Source organism: Sphaerodactylus townsendi, linkage group LG02 (genome assembly GCF_021028975.2).
Source record: "Sphaerodactylus townsendi isolate TG3544 linkage group LG02, MPM_Stown_v2.3, whole genome shotgun sequence".
NCBI lineage: Eukaryota > Metazoa > Chordata > Lepidosauria > Squamata > Sphaerodactylidae > Sphaerodactylus > Sphaerodactylus townsendi.
The window spans coordinates 15523084-15540590 of record NC_059426.1 but is presented as its reverse complement, the minus strand read 5'-3'; the positions used below and the strand labels follow the sequence as shown (position 1 = coordinate 15540590).

At 45.7% G+C, this 17507-nt stretch overlaps 1 protein-coding gene across 1 annotated transcript in view; it reads left to right on the top strand.

Annotated features, from left to right (window-relative positions):
- Window positions 1–1190: 1190 nt before the first annotated feature.
- Window positions 1191–17507, top strand: part of PIKFYVE (phosphoinositide kinase, FYVE-type zinc finger containing) — an 85756-nt gene continuing 69439 nt past the window's right edge. Inside the window, exons 1-6 of the mRNA XM_048485388.1 lie at window positions 1191–1276; window positions 5237–5372; window positions 7346–7503; window positions 9928–10039; window positions 12283–12430; window positions 12903–13070. Coding sequence (XP_048341345.1) covers window positions 5283–5372; window positions 7346–7503; window positions 9928–10039; window positions 12283–12430; window positions 12903–13070 — 676 coding nt within the window. The 5' untranslated portion in view covers window positions 1191–1276; window positions 5237–5282. The remainder of the gene's footprint in view (window positions 1277–5236; window positions 5373–7345; window positions 7504–9927; window positions 10040–12282; window positions 12431–12902; window positions 13071–17507) is intronic.

Below are 17507 nucleotides of genomic sequence, written 5' to 3'. Positions count from 1 at the left end.
AGTTATTTCAGGGGACCGATCATTTAGTAAATGAGGTACTTTGTATGTTGCAGGTAGGCTAGGTTTTGTTTTAAGAAGCGGAGTAATATAAGTACTACGTAGAGAAGAATAGAACTGACAGTTCAGAAGAATATGCTGGATTGAATCCACTTCATTTAATGGGCACGGACACCTTCTCTCTGAGATTGGTATGCCTTGATATCGTCCTTCCGTCACTTTAGAGGGGAAGGAGTGAAGCAATAACAATACAGCTGGTCCAGACTGGTTCTTTAAGCTGAAAAGTTGGTGGCTGGCACAGGGCGTCTGTTCTTGAAAGAGAAGTTGTAAAACTCCCTCTAGTGTTTGTGAAGGGAGGAAAAACTTCTTTCCCACCCCAGCATGTCTATGGGTGGATCCATCATAGAAAGGATTATGCTTGAACATGTACCCTGCCCCTTTTCTTGCGACTTTTTCACACATGCATAAACAGTGGAGTTTTTATAAGGGGTACCTTGTCTCCTCCCCGCCTGAGACTGTGTTCTTGGAGAGGAACGGTGGTGTCTGGAACGAGATTTTCAATCCTGATACTGGCCATACCCTGGATGATGTGAATACGCAAACCTGTCTTCTCTCTTTTTAGAGTTTAACGCTAGTGAGCAGCTAGTGAGCAGCAGTGACCCTAGTGAGCAGCAGTGGCGTAGGAGGTTAAGAGCTTGTGCTGAGAGAGTTCAGAAAGATCTGGAGGAACCGGGTTTGATTCCCAGCTCTGCCGCCTGAGCTCTGGAGGCTTATCTGGGGAATTCAGATTAGCCTGTGCACTCCCAAACATGCCAGCTGGGTGACCTTGGGCTAGTCACAACTTCTCGGAGCTCTCTCAGCCCCACCCACCTCACAGGGTGTTTGTTGTGAGGGGGGAAGGGCAAGGAGATTGTAAGCCCCTTTGAGTCTCCTGCAGGAGAGAAAGGGGGGATATAAATCCAAACTCCTCCTCCTCCTCTTCTTCTCCTCCTCCTCCTCCTCCTCCTTCTTGAAACCCTTCTAAAAACAATTCTGCGCAATCCTGACTGTGAAAGTTCTAATCCATTTTTTTTGAAGTAGTGGGGAAAATTGCAGCTTCTGGTGGGAAGGGCAGGGAGGGGGCCCATCGTAAACAAATGAACGAATAAACGCTGAAGTGATGGCTAAATGAAGTTTAATTTCCTTGTAGCTTGATCCACACGGAATCGTCCCCCACCCCTTTGTCAACGCGACTCGGAATCGTTCAAGAGGATGCAGGGAAATCTCCCGCTCGGAACAGGTAAGCCGGCCTGATTCAGACAGGTAGCACGCTACCGGTATTGTTTGCTCCTACCCTGTTTCCCCGAATATAAGACATCCCCGGAAAATAAGACATAGTAGAGGTTTTGCTGAAGTGCGAAATATAAGGCATCCCCCAAAAGTAAGACGTAGCAAAGTTTTTGTTTGGAAGCATGCCTGACGAACAGAACACAGAAAAATAAGACATCCCCCGAAAATAAGACATAGCACATCTTTGGGAGCAAAAATTAATATAAGACACTGTCTTATATTCGGGGAAACACGGTAGGAATGTGAGTGATTTCTGCCGACCAGCTCTTCTCATGACAGTCCCCTGAAGGATAAATTCACCTCTCGATAGTGGAGTGTCAGCAGTTGGCAAGAGCTCCGCAAACAGTGTGGAGGCCAGAGTTCAGGAAGAGCGCCGGATAAAATGACGCCAAAGGTGGCATGACGGTGCAATTCCTCTTTTGGCTGCTAGTCTTAGGGGAAGCGTCAAGCATCTGTTCCCAGAATGCTAGTCCTGATGCCTTTCATAGATGGAGCAAGAAGCATTCCAGGAACGTTTGCGCTTGTGCAACTTAGCAGCTGGCACGGAGTAAACCTGCCCTGGTAGGTGTACGTTTGTGCCCTGACCTTCTGCCAGGCCGCTCTTGCTTTTGGCCTTCCTCATTGAACAGTCTTGATGATGCAAAGCAGAGTTTCTGCGTTTCAGGTTCTCGTGATTATTGGCTGTCTAAAGACCTTCCCTTTTAAAAATTCTTTCAGTTGCCTTGCAGCAGAAAGCCTAGATCAGTGGTGGCGAACCTTTGGCACTCCAGTTGTTATGGACTACAATTCCCATAAGCCCTTGCCAGCATAGCCAGTTGGCCATGTGGAGTGCCAAAGGTTCGCCACCACGGGCCTAGATGCTTTCCCAGGTTACAGCCAACTTTCCTTTATTTTGGTGTCGTATTGAAACCAGATTTCTAGACCCTTCTTTAATTCTGACCCTTTCTATATTCTTGGTCGTGAAACAGGATAACTTCCCGTTAAAGCAGACGGTACTGAGCGGTGACAAAAAAGTTAGATGCAGTTGCCTCAGTGTTACTTTAGATAACTTCCATTTTTATTTAATCATTTATATACTACCTTTCTTGTCAGTGGGGAGTGTGGCAAAGCCTGTTAGAATGCAAAGAAATAAATATAACAGAATTAGGGGAAAGGGGGGAAGGCCTCTGAGCAAAGAGCAGGTCTTCCTCTTTCTCTCTCTGGCCCCTTCTGCACATGCAGAATAATGCGCTTTCAATCTCACAATTGTTTGAAAGTGGATTTTGCTATCCCGCATAGTAAAATCCAGCTGCAAAGTGGATTGAAAGTGCATTGTTCTGCATGTGCGGAAGGAGCCTCTGGGTCAAGTCTATAACCCTTGGATTTGGACCCAGAGGACAAAATACCTCTAAGAAACACAGGAGAAATGGAGTCTTAACTCATCCAGATCTTGTTCAGACTCTTCCCCTCCCCCGCCCTATCATTTCCTCATGAACTGAAGCAAGGGAGGGGGAAATCCCGACGTGGTTGTGTGAATTGGCCCACCAACGCTCATTTTATCTCGGAAGATGCAACTGCATGTCTGTACTATGAATTCAGAAGCGTAGAGAAATTTTAAGTGCTGGAATGAAGCACATTGTCTTTTTAAAAATCCTACTGTGGAGTCCTTTGCTTTTTTTGATGTGTTTTTAAATTCCTTTGCAGAAGGGAGGAGTGATTTCTGCCAATTCCTTGCTTTTCTGCTGCAGACCTTGACTCTGCTCTTGTGTTGTCTTTGGGGTCACCCCGTCCTGCAAGAGAAGTGTTCCAAGATACATTTGGGTCTGGAATGGAGGGAGGCAAAGAACTCCCACTCAGCCAGTAGAAATTCCCTTTGTCAGTTGAAGTGGACAGTGAAATCTAAGCCATTAAGATACTTCCTAGCTGTGTAATACAGCTTGGCTACCAGAATTGATATGAATTAGGAGAACTGGTGCATCTGTCCACATAATGGCCCTCTTCCACCAGGGTTTGGCAGTGCTGGAAGATTTACTTTTGTTAACTCTCGTCAGGATCTTATAGTGCAGTGATGGCGAATCTATGGCACGGGTGCCAGAGGTGGCACTCGGAGCCCTCTCTGTGGGCACACGCACACAGGGTTTGTCATGTGGGGGGCGGAAAATCACCCCCACACACATCTAGGCTGGCCTGGGCCACTGAGCACAATGTGTGTGCACCGCGGTGAGCAAGGAGGACTCGGCTGGCGGGCCTGGTGCCTGTGCTCTGGGTGGCTGCTGCCCGAGGGGGCGGGGGCAGAGGAGGCAGAGATGCTAGAGAGGCACAGAGTGGTGCGCGCAGGACTTGCTGGAGGCTAGAGCAGGCTGGCCCTTGCTTGAGCAGGTGGGGTGGAGGAAGAGGGAGCCAGCCATTTTTTTCATCCCCAGAGCCCCTAGGGGATGGGGCGGTTTAAAAAAATCTAATAAACAAACAAACAAACAAACAAACAAACAACATTCAGTTTAAATTGCTGGGTTGGCACTTTGTGATAAATAAGTGGGGTTTGGGTTGCAATTTGGGCACTCAGTCTCAAAAAGGTTCACCATCACTGTTATAGTGGAAAAACAGTTGTGGGAATCGCCATCACTCAGCGAGGATTTATTTGGCAAACAGCGCAAGCGTGAATTGAATGCTCACCTGTCATTAATTCAAAACACATTTTTTCAGACGAAGGATCCTGTCAGATTTGGGGGTGTGTGTGTGCCATTTGAATTGCAGTATTGTATTGCCTTCGGCATCCAGGAACCAGTAAACTAGAGTTTCCTTGCCGGAAAATGAAAGTCGCTGAACAGCTGTAATCCTGGGTCCAGACCAGTTCAGTTGTGATGAGGGCAAGCCATCTATGTTTCATCACATGCCTGTTTATCCATAAATAGGCAGTGAGATCTGGTGATTATGTCTCTGCTTTATTGGCCCAGTTTCTTTTCTAAGAGCAGAAATGAACTGGGAGGAGAGCGATTGACACTTTTTAATTGAGCTGATCTTAATTCTCTCCTCGTTTAAGTAAAGGGAAACACCGCTAAAGTGGGTTCCCATTTATTGTTTTGACAGTAAATAGAGGCAAAGGAAGCGTTTGTGGTAAAGCTAGCTCATTATTGTTGTCTTAATTTGAACAGAGCTTTAGTTGCTTCTAGAAGAAGGTTTGGATTTATACCCCACCTTTCTCTCCTGTAAGGAGACTCAAGGTGGCTTACAAGCTCCTTTCCCTTCCTCTCCCCACAACAGACACCTTGTGGGGCAAAGAGTTCTGAGAAAACTGGGACTAGCCCAAGGTCATTCAGCAGACTTCATTTTGTAGGAGCAGGGAAAGAAATCCAGATTACCAGATAAGAGTCCAACACCCATTTGGGGAAGTGAGGAATCGAACCCTACTGTCTTCACAGTCACCTGCGCATGATTTTAATTCACCCTTTGTTGCTTCCAAGACTTGAGTATTCCAAGTTCTGCTAAGAGACTGTAATCCATCGATCACCTTGGCAGTGGCTAAATTCTTGGAAAGCATTTTAAACACCCGTATTTAAATGTTTTAAAAGTTTTCTCTTTTAAATGGAAACATACTAATAATTTATATGCCATTAAAGGTTAAAATTGAAATTGACTAGCCCAAGGTGACACAGCAGGAATGTAGAAGTGTGAAAACACATCTGGTTCACCAGATAAGCCTCTGCCACTCAGGTGGAGGAGTGGGGAATCAAACCCAGTCCTCCAGATTAGAATCCACCTGCTCTTAACCGCTGCACCACACTGGCTCTGTAGTTGCAGGGTTTTAAAAGCAACCGCGGACCTCACAGGGAGAAGCTTGTTAATTTGCTGAGCTGTCCTGTTAACCTTGTGCTTTTAAAAAAAAGGTGGCAAAGATGTAAGAGTTTGACCGTTGTTCTGTTTATCCCCCCAGGTCAGCCAGCATCACTAACCTGTCTCTGGATCGTTCAGGGTCTGCCATGGTGCCTCCCTACGAGACCTCGGTCAGCCCGCAAGCGAACCGTACTTACACAAAGGAGGCCAATGAAGACGAGCGCAAAATTCTGCTGGTACGAGCCAAGCTCTTGTTTCTGTATCGCACCCTTCTGAGAGAAGTGGGTCTCTGCAGTACACTATTTGGGAGCTTGCAATTTTGAGCGAGGCCGACTTGTACATAGAAAAGTGCCCCGCTGGATCAGTCCAGTGGTCCATCTAAGTCCAGTGTTCCAGTACATGTCGCAACCCACCAGATGCACAAATCGACAGGATTAATTAATTGAAGGTGCAATGAATTGTCAGGCCCTAAGTAATATTGAACAATATTTTTCCATTTGAGCAGAGACGTATGGCCTATTACCTCCATACCTTAACGAACCCACGCACAAGGAGAGCCCTTACCATTGCGCGTTTTAACATTATGCCCTCTGCCCTATTAAAGGGTAAGTTCAGCAATTTAGATAAATCCGCAAGGTTATGCAGTTGCAAATAATGTGGTTGAAAGCCTGACTCACCAACTCTTGCACTTCACCAGATTTGATAACAGCAGATCTAAATATACCAACTTACATTTTTTCTTCCAATCTGGGCTGCCTGATCTGACTAGGTTATCTCTATTGTTAAACAACTCGGACCCCAGTCTTTGTGAAGAGATCGCCAATTTCATTGCGGAGATAGTTGAGAGTTCCCAGTAGAACGTATTTGTTGTGCTCCCCGTGGGGCCTTTTATCTATCATGTATTCATGCAATTGTTCCCGATTTATGTAACTCTTTCTGACTATGCCAATAAAGGCTTATGTATGTATGTATAGAACAATATTTTTCAACTTGGATCATAGGTAGATTTTGCTATTCTGCACAGTAAAATCCAACTGCAAAGTGCATTGAAAGTGGATTAAAAGTGCCTTATTCTGCATGTGCGGAAGGGGCCTCTGACACACATGTTTGTTTGAATTGTGCCCCAATGAGTTAATGCTGAAGAAATGTTTGTAACTCTCAGGGGTGTCCCTGGTGATGTTGCACAAGGACTTTCCCCCAGAACCCTGCTGTTTTCACAGACTGCATGTTATGGGGGGTTGATTTCCCTTTTTAATACAGTTAATGTCCCTTTTTAATATAGTCCACTTCTGTTCCCAAAGGGCAAAAAAATAAAATTCTGAGGGGGAGGGAGCATCTAAGAAGGCATGAATGATTTCAGTGGTCCCGGTGAGAGAACCGGAGAGAGGAACTAGAACCAGGGGGCATCCATTGAAAATGCCGGGGGGAAGAATTGGGACTAATAAAAGGAAACACTTCTTCATGCAACGTGTGATTGGTGTTTGGAATATGCTGCCACAGGAGGTGGTGATGGCCACTAACCTGGATAGCTTTAAAAGGGGCTTGGACAGATTTATGGAGGAGAAGTCAATCTATGTCTACCAATCTTGATCCTCTTTGATCTGAGATTGCAAATGCCTTAACAGTCCAGGTGCTCGGGAGCAACAGCCGCAGAAGGCCATTGCTTTCACCTCCTGCATGTGAGCTCCCAAAGGCACCTGGTGGGCCACTGCGAGTAGCAGAGAGCTGGACTAGATGGACTCTGGTCTGATCCAGCTGGCTTGTTCTTATGTTCTTATGACTTACTCGGAAGTGGGGAAGCAGCTAATTAAAGGCAATAAAAATAGCTTTGCAGTGGTTTTCAGTTTTGCAAAAGCTCACTATGTCCCCAAACCGACTGAAATTTGTTTGAGCGTTGCCTCTAAGCGTCAAGAGAACAAAACATTCCGAAGAGCCTTTTTATTGGGTCACTTAAAGAATCCCTGGACAAAAATGTTGCAAGCCAGGCGGTTCAACAGTTCATTTTTAAAAAATGCTTTGTAAAAGTAACTCTGAGCAGTAGATGCATCAGGTAAGTAGGCGTCTGTACCTTCTCTTGGCTTCAGTATGCCCGAAAACCATTTGGAAATAATTTGTATCAGATGTAAACGTCTTCTACCTTCTGCCTTGAAGACATTTAAGTCCTCATCAGACATGCACTGTCTTTTTTTTTTACATCTTTGCTTTGTAGGACTCCGTCCAGTTGAAGGACCTGTGGAAGAAAATCTGCCACCACAGCAGTGGGATGGAGTTTCAAGATCACCGCTATTGGCTGCGGACGCATCCCAACTGCATTGTGGGAAAGGAACTGGTCAACTGGCTCATGAGAAATGGCCACATCACCACACGGTACGGGAGCTTGATGAGTGCGTGAAATGTTACTTTTAAATGTTTGGATTTAATCCACATACAGCAGAAGCTCGGTTTTCATTGCCTTCGGTTTTCATCGGTTTCAGTTTTCATTGATTTTTTCAGTGACAAATTTGTCTCGGTTTTCATCCATTTGCAGTAAAGTGCAGGAGTTTGTGGAGAAAAATCACCTGGACAGAGCTGTTTCAGGCCGTGTCTGCAACTTGTTTAATGACAATGTCTTGCCCCATTTCAGACAAATCTTAAAGAGGCGTCAGAAACAGACCTCTTGGGACAGCTTTCTGGGGCGACATTGGTCCACTGGCTCTGAAGCTGGTCCTCGTGTTATTGTTTGTTACTGTTTTCAGCATTAAACACTATGTTTGTTCACCCAAAATGTGTTTTTGGTATGTTTTTTGGAGTGTCTAGAATGGATTAATTGGATTTACATTGATTCCTATGGAAAAGTTTGCTTCGGTTTTCATCGGTTTCGGTTTTCAACTATTCTTTTCGGATGGATTACCAACGAAAACCAAGGTTCCGCTGTATTTGGATTACATTGTTATAGAGTTCCACTTCTCTCTCTTGCCTTGACTTGCTTGGGTTGCATTCTGGTTGTGTGTTTTGACTGTGGAGATAACATGTCATACGACTTATGTTATCCAGGGGCAAGGTCATGTACAGTGTGTAACATGCCTCTTTTTTGTGTGAGTCACCTTGAGGTTTTCCCCCCCAAGAAATTGCCTCACTGCTTTGAGGCACACAGTGGTCTAGATTGCCTGGGGTTGATAGGCGAACTTGATGCTACTGTACAGTTAGATTTGGTGGCTGGTGGAGTTGTCTTTGAGCTACCACTGGCCCTGAGTAATGCTCGTTCTGTGCATCGATCGAGTGTCTTCAGCTCAGAGAACTAGTGATCATTCTGGCCTGTCTAAAAGCACAGCACGGCTTGGGTGAAATCAAAGGTCAAGTGGAAGAAACTGAGGCAGCTGAGGCCTCAAGGGGGTGCCTAAACTGTAGTGAAATAGTCCCATCCTTCATTGCGACAGCCCAAGGCTCATTCCGCACATGCAGAATAATGCACTTTCAAACTGCTTTCAGTGCTCTTTGAAGCTGTGCGGAATGGCAAAATCCACTTGCAAACAGTTGTGAAAGTGGTTCGAAAACGCATTATTTTGCGTGTGCGGAAGGGGTCCGAGTCATTCTTTGAAGAAGAGAAGAGTTTGGATTTATACTCCACCTTTCTCTCCTGTAAGGAGTCAAGGCAGCTTACAAGCTCCTTTCCCTTTCCTTGGAGCTGCAGTGGCGTAGGAGGTTAAGAGCTCGTGTATCTATTCTGGAGGAACCGGGTTTGATTCCCAGCTCTGCCACCTGAGCTGTGGAGGCTTATCTGAGGAATTCAAATTAGCCTGTATACTCCCACACACGCCAGCTGGGTGACCTTGGGCTAGCCACAGCTTTTCAGAGCTCTCTCAGCCCCACCTACCTCACAGGGTGTTTGTTGTGAGGGGTAAGGGCAAGGAGTTTGTTAGCCCCTTTGAGTCTCCTGCAGGAGAGAAAGGGGGGATATAAATCCAAACTCCTCCTCCTCCTCCTCCTCCTCCTCTTCTTCTTCCTCTTCTTCTTCTTCTTCTTCTTCTTCTTCTTCTTCTTCTTCTTCTTCTTCTTCTTCTTCTTCTTCTTCTTCTTCTTCTTCCTCCTCCTCCTCCTCCTCCTCCTCCTCCTCCTCCTCCTCCTCCTCCTCTCCCCACAACAGACACCTTTTGAAATAGGTGGGACTGAGAGCGTTCTGAGAGAACTATGACTAGCCCAAGGTCACCCAGCAGGCTTAATGTGTCAGAGTGAGAAAACAAATCCAGTTCATCAGATAAGTGTCTACCACTCATGTAGATGAGTAGGGAGTCAAATCCTGTTCTCCAGATTAGAGTCCCCTGCTCTTCACCGCTAAACCACGCTGGTAAAAGATGAACGGTGCGAGACCGCAGTTTTGAGACAGAACCTATCATTGGAATGAGACTTCTTTTCCTTTCACTTAGGGAAATTCAATGTAGAGGTGTGAGTAGCGGACTGCCTTCCATTTCTCTAGAATTACACCTTCATGCCCTTGTTTGATTGGGACAACCTCAGTTAAGGGATATTTCCCTGACTCCATCATTGCACACTTACTACTTCCCCGTTTTGCTGCAGCCGCTACCGTCATCTGCGTTGCGAACTGCTTATGAGTCTTGAGGGTTCTGTGGCTCAGTTTGTGGGATAACTGCAAATATGCAGTAGGTTTCCTTGAAGGCAGGGAGTTTGCTGTGCAGATAGGGGAAGAGCCCTAGTACTCATGCAGTTCAGTTTGCTGAAGCTAAAGGAGGAAAACGTTTGAGACTGGGTATGTCTGTCCTTGCTGGTTGAAGTCTGTGTGCTGTTTGTTTCCAGAGCTCAAGCCATAGCGATTGGGCAGGCCCTGGTCGACGGCCGGTGGCTGGAATGTGTCAGCCATCATGACCAGCTCTTCCGAGATGAGTATGCACTTTACAGACCTCTACAGGTTGGAATCTTATTTCGTACTGACTTATGTGCAAGCTGTCCTTTTTTTTTCCTGTGTTTTGACTTAATTATTTCACTGCTAGGGATTCTTTTTCTTGGTTTGGGAATGCACCAAAGGACTTCATGAGTTTAAACATTCCCTCCCACCTTATCACCAGAGAGATTTAAGCCAGCTTTTCACCAGATGCATGCTTGTACATGTTGCCAAACGCTTGATGAGACCCTAGAACACATTCTACTTGTCTGCCCCAACTTCACAGACTTAGCCTTTTCCAGAACGTCCCAATTACAGTTAGCCTGCTCTCTCCCAACGCTAAAATGAAATATCTCCTGAACAGCCAGGACTAAGATGCTGGAAACAGTGGCCAATTTTTAAATGCAGATTGTCCCTCTGGGCGCCTCCCTCGGCCCAATTGAACAATGTATGCATGTGCCTGACATCTTTTTAATTATACTGTTTTACTTCTCTTACTCGTTACACCGTGTGTCCACACGATGCCTAATAAAGGTTTTTGAATTTGAATGTGAAAATTTGACTTCATGAGTTTGTAAGCTGCCTTGAGACTCCTTACAGGAGAGAAAGGCAAGGGATAAATCCAAGCAGTGGTGTAGCTGGTTAAGAGCTCGTGTATCTAATCTGGAGGAACCGGGTTTGATTCCCAGCTCTGCCACCTGAGCTGTGGAGGCTTATCTGGGGAATTCAGATTAGCCTGTGCACTCCCACACACGCCAGCTGGGTGACCTTGGGCTAGTCACAGCTTCTCGGAGCTCTCTCAGCCCCAGCTACCTCACAGGGTGTTTGTTGTGAGGGGGGAAGGGCAAGGAGATTGTAAGCCTCTTTGAGTCTCCTGCAGGAGAGAAAGGGGGATATAAATCCAAACTCTTCTTCTTCTTCTCCCCCGGTTTTACCCGTGCCACAATCTTGTAAGGTAGTGTTTTGTTGAAGGCTTTTATGGCTAGAATCAACTGGCTGTTGTGAGTTTTCCAGGGTGTGCGGCTGTGGCCTAGTAGTTTTTGCCGCTAACGTTTTGCCGCACATTTGGGCCTGGCTTCTTCAGAGGCACGTCACGGTAAGATCTGTTTCAGAGACATGCCACGCCTCTGAAAATGCCAGCCGTAAATGCAGGTGAAAAGTTAGGGGCAAAAACTACCAGACCACGGCCACATAACCCGGATGTTGGATGACATGATGTTGGATGACATGAAAAACCCAGCGGTCGCTTCATCGAACGTGTACTTTCAGAGCCAGTCCCTGCTCCTGGAAAAGACAGTCAAATATGATTAGAAGAAGAAGAAGAAGAAGAGTTTGGATTTATATCCCCCCTTTCTCTCCTGCAGGAGACTCAAAGGGGCTTACAATCTCCTTGCCCTTCCCCCCTCACAACAAACACCCTGTGAGGTAGGTGGGGCTGAGAGAGCTCCGAGAAGCTGTGACTAGCCCAAGGTCACCCGGCTGGCGTGTGTTGGGAGTGCACAGGCTAATCTGAATTCCCCAGATAAGCCTCCACAGCTCAGGCGTCAGAGCGGGGAATCAAACCCGGTTCCTCCAGATTAGATACACGAGCTCTTAACCTCCTACGCCACTGCTGCTCCTAGGAGGAGGAACATTTTGATCTCTTTTTAATTGAGATTGGTATTGACATGTGGCAGCCCCAAATATAGCAAGTTCCACTTGTGCACAAGATTTGGTAAAGGGAACGGTAGAGAGAGTTGTGCAATTTAATTTGTAGTGGCATGAAAGCCCACAAAGGATGGTGACACTGTCTAATTGTTTCCTACACAACTAGCACAAGTAACAAGGAGACCATGAACTGTGCTACATTCATCTATTGATCATGACAATCTTAGCGGAGTCTAATGATGTCTGAACTGTAGTCTTGAGATGTCAGGATAGAGTAGGCTGAATTGCGAGTCTCAGAATGTGCCATTCTCTATCTGTATGCAGACCAAACAACAACCATTTGTATGCTAGGTTAGGCTTAGCGAATGGTTGGCTCAAAATCACCCATCTTCATGGCAGGTAGGGATTTTCTGGTAACAAGTTTACAGATATGTCCCCCCCTCCAGATTTTTTTGTCTATCCATACTTTTGTTCTCAGCCCCGTTCCCTCAAACATTCATCTTTCCTCCACAGAATATTTCTGTAAAACTATCAGAATTAGTAAATCGTAACTCTTGTGGGTCAGCTGACATGGAATCATGATGGACACTTGTCTTCTTTTTTGTTCTGTTGTGATCTTTCAGAGCACCGAATTTTCCGAAACCCCTTCTCCGGACAGCGACTCCGTCAACTCGGTTGAAGGCCACTCTGAGCCGTCCTGGTTCAAAGACATCAAGTTCGACGACAGCGACACAGAACAGATCGCGGAAGAAGGAGACGACAACATGACCAGTGAGTTTGGTTGTTTAAAAATGTGTTCGTAACTCGGAAAGCCGTCTTGTACTTGGTGAAACTTCCGCTAGGATTTGCCTGCCACTATTGTAGTCCTTAAAAAGCTTTGATTCTTTTTGAAAGCTGAGGCGAATTTTTTTCCCCGTGCGGCTACAGACATCTGTTCCAATTTCTGAAATAACATAATATCCCTGGGCTGGCGGCCCCACAGTTGCCTCACTTAAGAAAAAAGATTATCCTCTAGACTTCCTCTGAAGGCGACCGATACTGGCAGGCCTTGAGTAGATGAAAAACTCTGCGTCTGTCCTTCTGTCTCTCTCTCTGTCTGCTTATAGCATTGCACTCTGGGCTTTGTGTAACTGAAGACCGTTTCTTCCCTCTCCTTGATATCTTCCATATGCACCTATTTGAACCCACCGACCCACCCACTTCTCCTCCCTGTATTTTCCTTCCCCTCGCCTGAATCGCAAAGATTCCGCCAGCCCTAGCAAGCGTCCCTCAGTCAGCAGCTTCCAGTCTGCCATGGACAGCGACTCAGCCGCTTCCATCAGCCTGAACGTGGAGCTGGACAACGTGAACTTCCATATCAAGAAGCACTCCAAGTACCCTCACGTGCCCCCTCACCCCGCTGACCAGAAAGGTAGGAGGTGGTTACTCCCCTCTTGGAGATGCTCGCGGTTGAGGGCAGGGCTCCTCAGAAAGCCACGGGTCTGAATGAGGCCTCCCGCCTCATCCCCTGGGTGTATTCTTTTTGGCCCTGTTGTTTTTAAGAACCTTGGGATCGGAGTGTGCACAATTTTTAATGTCGCATTCCTTACAGCAGCAACCCTTTGTTCCCACAGGTTGTTCCTACAAAAACACAGGCTCTTACCAAAACACACAAACAAACCCCATGTCAATCACCTAGTACAGTGGTTCTCAACCTGGGGGTCGGGACCCCTCTGGGAGTTGAACGACCCTTTCACAGGGGTCGCCCAAGACTCTCTGCCTCAGTGTGCTCCATCTGTAAAATGGATAAATGTTAGAGTTGGGGGTCACCACAACTGTATTAAAGGGTCGTGGCATTAGGAAGGTTGAGAACCACTGACCTAGTACATCACTGCAGGCTAAGACTTGAAGCCACCACTCTGAAAAGAATTGGGAGGTGCAATTTTACATGTGGATTTTTTCAGCCTTTATTTATTAATTAATTTATTTACACTTTGCTTATTTATATATTTTAATTTGATTCAACATGCCGTCCCTTTTGGACTTGGGGCAGCTCACAACATCTCTAGAAACATAAAAACCAGCTAACCATTGAAAAACAAGTAGAACATTCCAATAATTTACAATTATCCAATTATACAATTTACAATTATCCAAGATGGCGGAATACATCCAGTCCTGTGAGGGTTGGTAACCAGAAGGGAAAAGGGAGGGAAGAAAGAAAGAAAGGAACGGGGAAGGCCAGATGGTACCATGGTACTGTTTTCTTCCAAGTTGAGACTCAAAGCACATTGTTCTCTCCTCCTGTTTTCTCGTAACAACCACCCAGTGAGGTAGGCTAGGCTAAGAGTTTGTGACAGGCCCAAGCTTCCATGGCAAAAGTAGGAATTCATAGTAGGTCTCCCAAGCTCCTCCTCTGCCATGCTGTAGTAGACTCCCTCATCATGCTGTTCCTGAGGAGGGGGGTCCCCCGTCTCCCCGCATTTCAGAGGAGCATTTTTGTGGCCAAATAATATCCTGCTATCTGGAATCCCTTCTGTCGATGAAAATTACCAGACAACCCCAGTTTAAGAGGGAGGGGCTGTGACTTTGCATGCAGAAGACACCAGGTTCAATTTCTGGCATACCCAGTCGAAAAAATCAGGTTGAGGGTGATGTGGAATAGCTCTGCCTGTCTTGAGTAGACCATGGGCTGTCCAGCTCTGGTCTTCCAGGTCTTCATGGACTACGCTTCCCATCTGCCCTGCCAGCATGGCCAATTGGATTTGATGGGAATTGTGGATATAATGGGAATTGTGGTCCGTGAACATCTGGAGGGCCAGAGTCGGACATCCCTGAAGCAGACTATATTGTTGCCAGTACTGGACCAGAACCCGATTGTAGAAGCTGGAATCATGAGCCAATAACATCACCCAAGTTTGAAAAGTCTTAAAGTTTATCCATGACCGCAAATAAGGCTAACTACAGTCAAAAGAACGCATTCAAAGGTAGAAGGCAAGAATTGCACAAATGACCTATTGGCAAACTAGTTCAAAGCCCACTTCTTGTATTTGCTGAAAGCTTCTTGCATTTGTCTTCTACTTCCAAAAGCTGTTTCCCCTTTATAAAGCCACAGAGATCAAGGAACTGTCTATAGCTGGACTTAGTAAATTTCTACTATCCATTGGCCGAAGCTTAAGTCTCCATTATTTGGCCCACTTGCTTGGAAGAGGTGCTTCTTCTGTAGAGACAGAGAAAAAGACGGGAAAATGGCTCTACTAGTGTGTCCAACGCATTTGCTACCTGGCGACAATATTGACCTTGATAGATTGAAGGTCTCATTCAGTATAAAGTAACTTCCTGTGTGTTCAAGACAGGGCCTGCTTAGAGCCTAGTCCAGTGGTGGCAAACCTTTAGCACTCCAGATGTTATGGACTACAATTCCCACCAGCCCCTGCCAGCATGGCCAATTGCCATGCTGGCAAGGGCTGATGGGAATTGTAGTCCATAACATCTGTAGTGCCAAAGGTTCGCCACCACGGGCCTAGTCAGATGAGACCCCAGCCCTACAGTGGGTAGTGGGCCTGTGTGGAATATACCAGGCTTGAATAATTTGGGATGCGTTGTGAGCATTTGCTCGTTTTCTCTAAAGTAGAGCTAAGCTGAGATGGTGTAAATAATTATTGGGGGGGCGGGGTGGTGGTGGAGGAAAAGTAAAACCTAAAACCAGCCCCCAAACCAAGGGTAAAAATGGATAGAAAAAAAAATCTTCTTTACCTGATACTGTAAATTTGTTTGTGTCTGATACGGCAGAACAGAGCTGCTGGTTTAAAGCGCACCACAAAACCTAAATAAAAATATTGTGTAATGTATACATATAAATATCTCACCACGGTAATAACGCTGTAAACCTTCATTCGTTTTGCAGACATAAATCAGGAGAGCAAACGAATCTTCATCAGTGGTCAACTTAATATGAGCTATGATACAGGATAAAATTTTCTGTTGTATCAGTAGACGTTAGGCAATTTACAGGCCCATATAAGTTACAAAGTTAGCACAAAATTTAAATGTCTTATTTTTTTTGGTGATTTTGCAAGTACCTTCCCTTGATTACCATATACGATGATTGCAAACAAGCTTCTAATGTAACATAAGAAGAAGAAGAAGAAGAGTTTGGATTTCTATCCCCCCTTTCTCTCCTGTAGGAGAGAATTTGGCCCACTTGGGGCTGACAAGGTTCAATTTCTGGCATACCCAGTCGACAATCTCCTTGCCCTCCCCCCCCCCCCACAAAGGGGCTGACAATCTCCTTGCCCTTCCCCCCTCACAACAAACACCCTGTGAGGTAGGTGGGGCTGAGAGGGCTCCGAGAAGCTGTGACTAGCCCAAGGTCACCCAGCTGGCGTGTGTGGGAGTGTACAGGCTGATCTGAATTCCCCAGATAAGCCTCCACAGCTCAGGCGGCAGAGCTGGGAATCAAACCCGGTTCCTCCAGATTAGATACACGAGCTCTTAACCTCCTACGCCACTGCTGCTGTGCCTGATGCAATGAGATGCCTGTGGATAATTCATGCCTGCTATTTAGATTTGCGGCAACTTGGTGAAGAATGTTCAAGAATGTTGGGTTAAGTTTACCCAAACGCTGTAAATTGTTTAAACAACATTGTTGATAAAGGAGAAAGTTTTAATTTATATTGTGATATTACGCTAACAACTGTTGAAGATAAGTTAGGGCAGGGGTGTCCAACTCTGGCACCCCAGATGTGCATGGACTAAGATTCCCATCAACCCCTGCCAGCATGGCCAATTGGCTGATGGGAATCATAGTCCATGAACACTTGGGGTGCCAGAGTTGGACACCCATGAGTTAGGGTCTCTTGAGAGTCAGCATGGTTTAGTGGTTAAGAACAGGTGCACTCTAATCTGGGGAGTTGGGTTTGATTCCCCACTCTGCCGTTTGAGCTTTGGAGTCTGATCTGGTGAAACAGATTAGTTTGTGCACTCCGATACCTGTCAGCTGGGTGACCTTGAGCTAGTCACAGTTCTTCAGAGCTCTCTCAGCCCCACCAACATCACAGGGTGTTTGTTGTGGGGGTGGGGGGGGGGAAGCGAAAGGAGATTGTAAGCCCCTTTGGGTCTCCTTACAGGAGAGAAAGGGGGATATAAATCCAAACTCTTCTTCTTATTGTTATTGTTCAAAGTTTTATAATACACATTTAGTTCTGGTTTTGTTCTTGTGTTACAGCATATTGAGACTTTTATGGTGTGTTTTAAATCAGCATCTTTTTTCCCACCATATATTTGTTGATTAATTTTGTACTGGGTGTTTGATAACAATGGTCCTATATATAGTAAGTTTTCCTGATCGGTAGCCATGTTGGACGTTTACAGATTCTGAGATACTTCAATGCCAGACACTTTGGCTCATGAAATCTGATATCACCTTTAAACTGTGCATCTTCAGGGTTCCACAGGACACAGCTGTCTTTTGCACACTTTAGAACCAGATCTCTTTGTCTGAAAGCATTAAAACGGAAAGCGGCTGGTGACCATCTTTGCCTCTCTGTGGTAATGTCACCCTTGGCAGTTACCATTTTATAAGGCAGACGCTGAAATCCTGAAAGATGAAATTCAGTCACTCTGTTCTTTTTCATTTTCCTCATCTTTCCAACTCCATCTTCTGCAGAAATTCGATTGGTTCCTTTCCTTAAAAAAAAAAAAAAGACTATGACATACAAAGTAAATTTACACTTACGTGGAGAAGTTAACAAAGGTAATTCTCAGCCACGTTTTTGAGGATTGGGACTCTTTAGTTTGGAGAGGAGACGTCAGAGGGGGATATGATTGAAGTCTATAAAATTATGCATGGGATAGAAAATGTTGACAG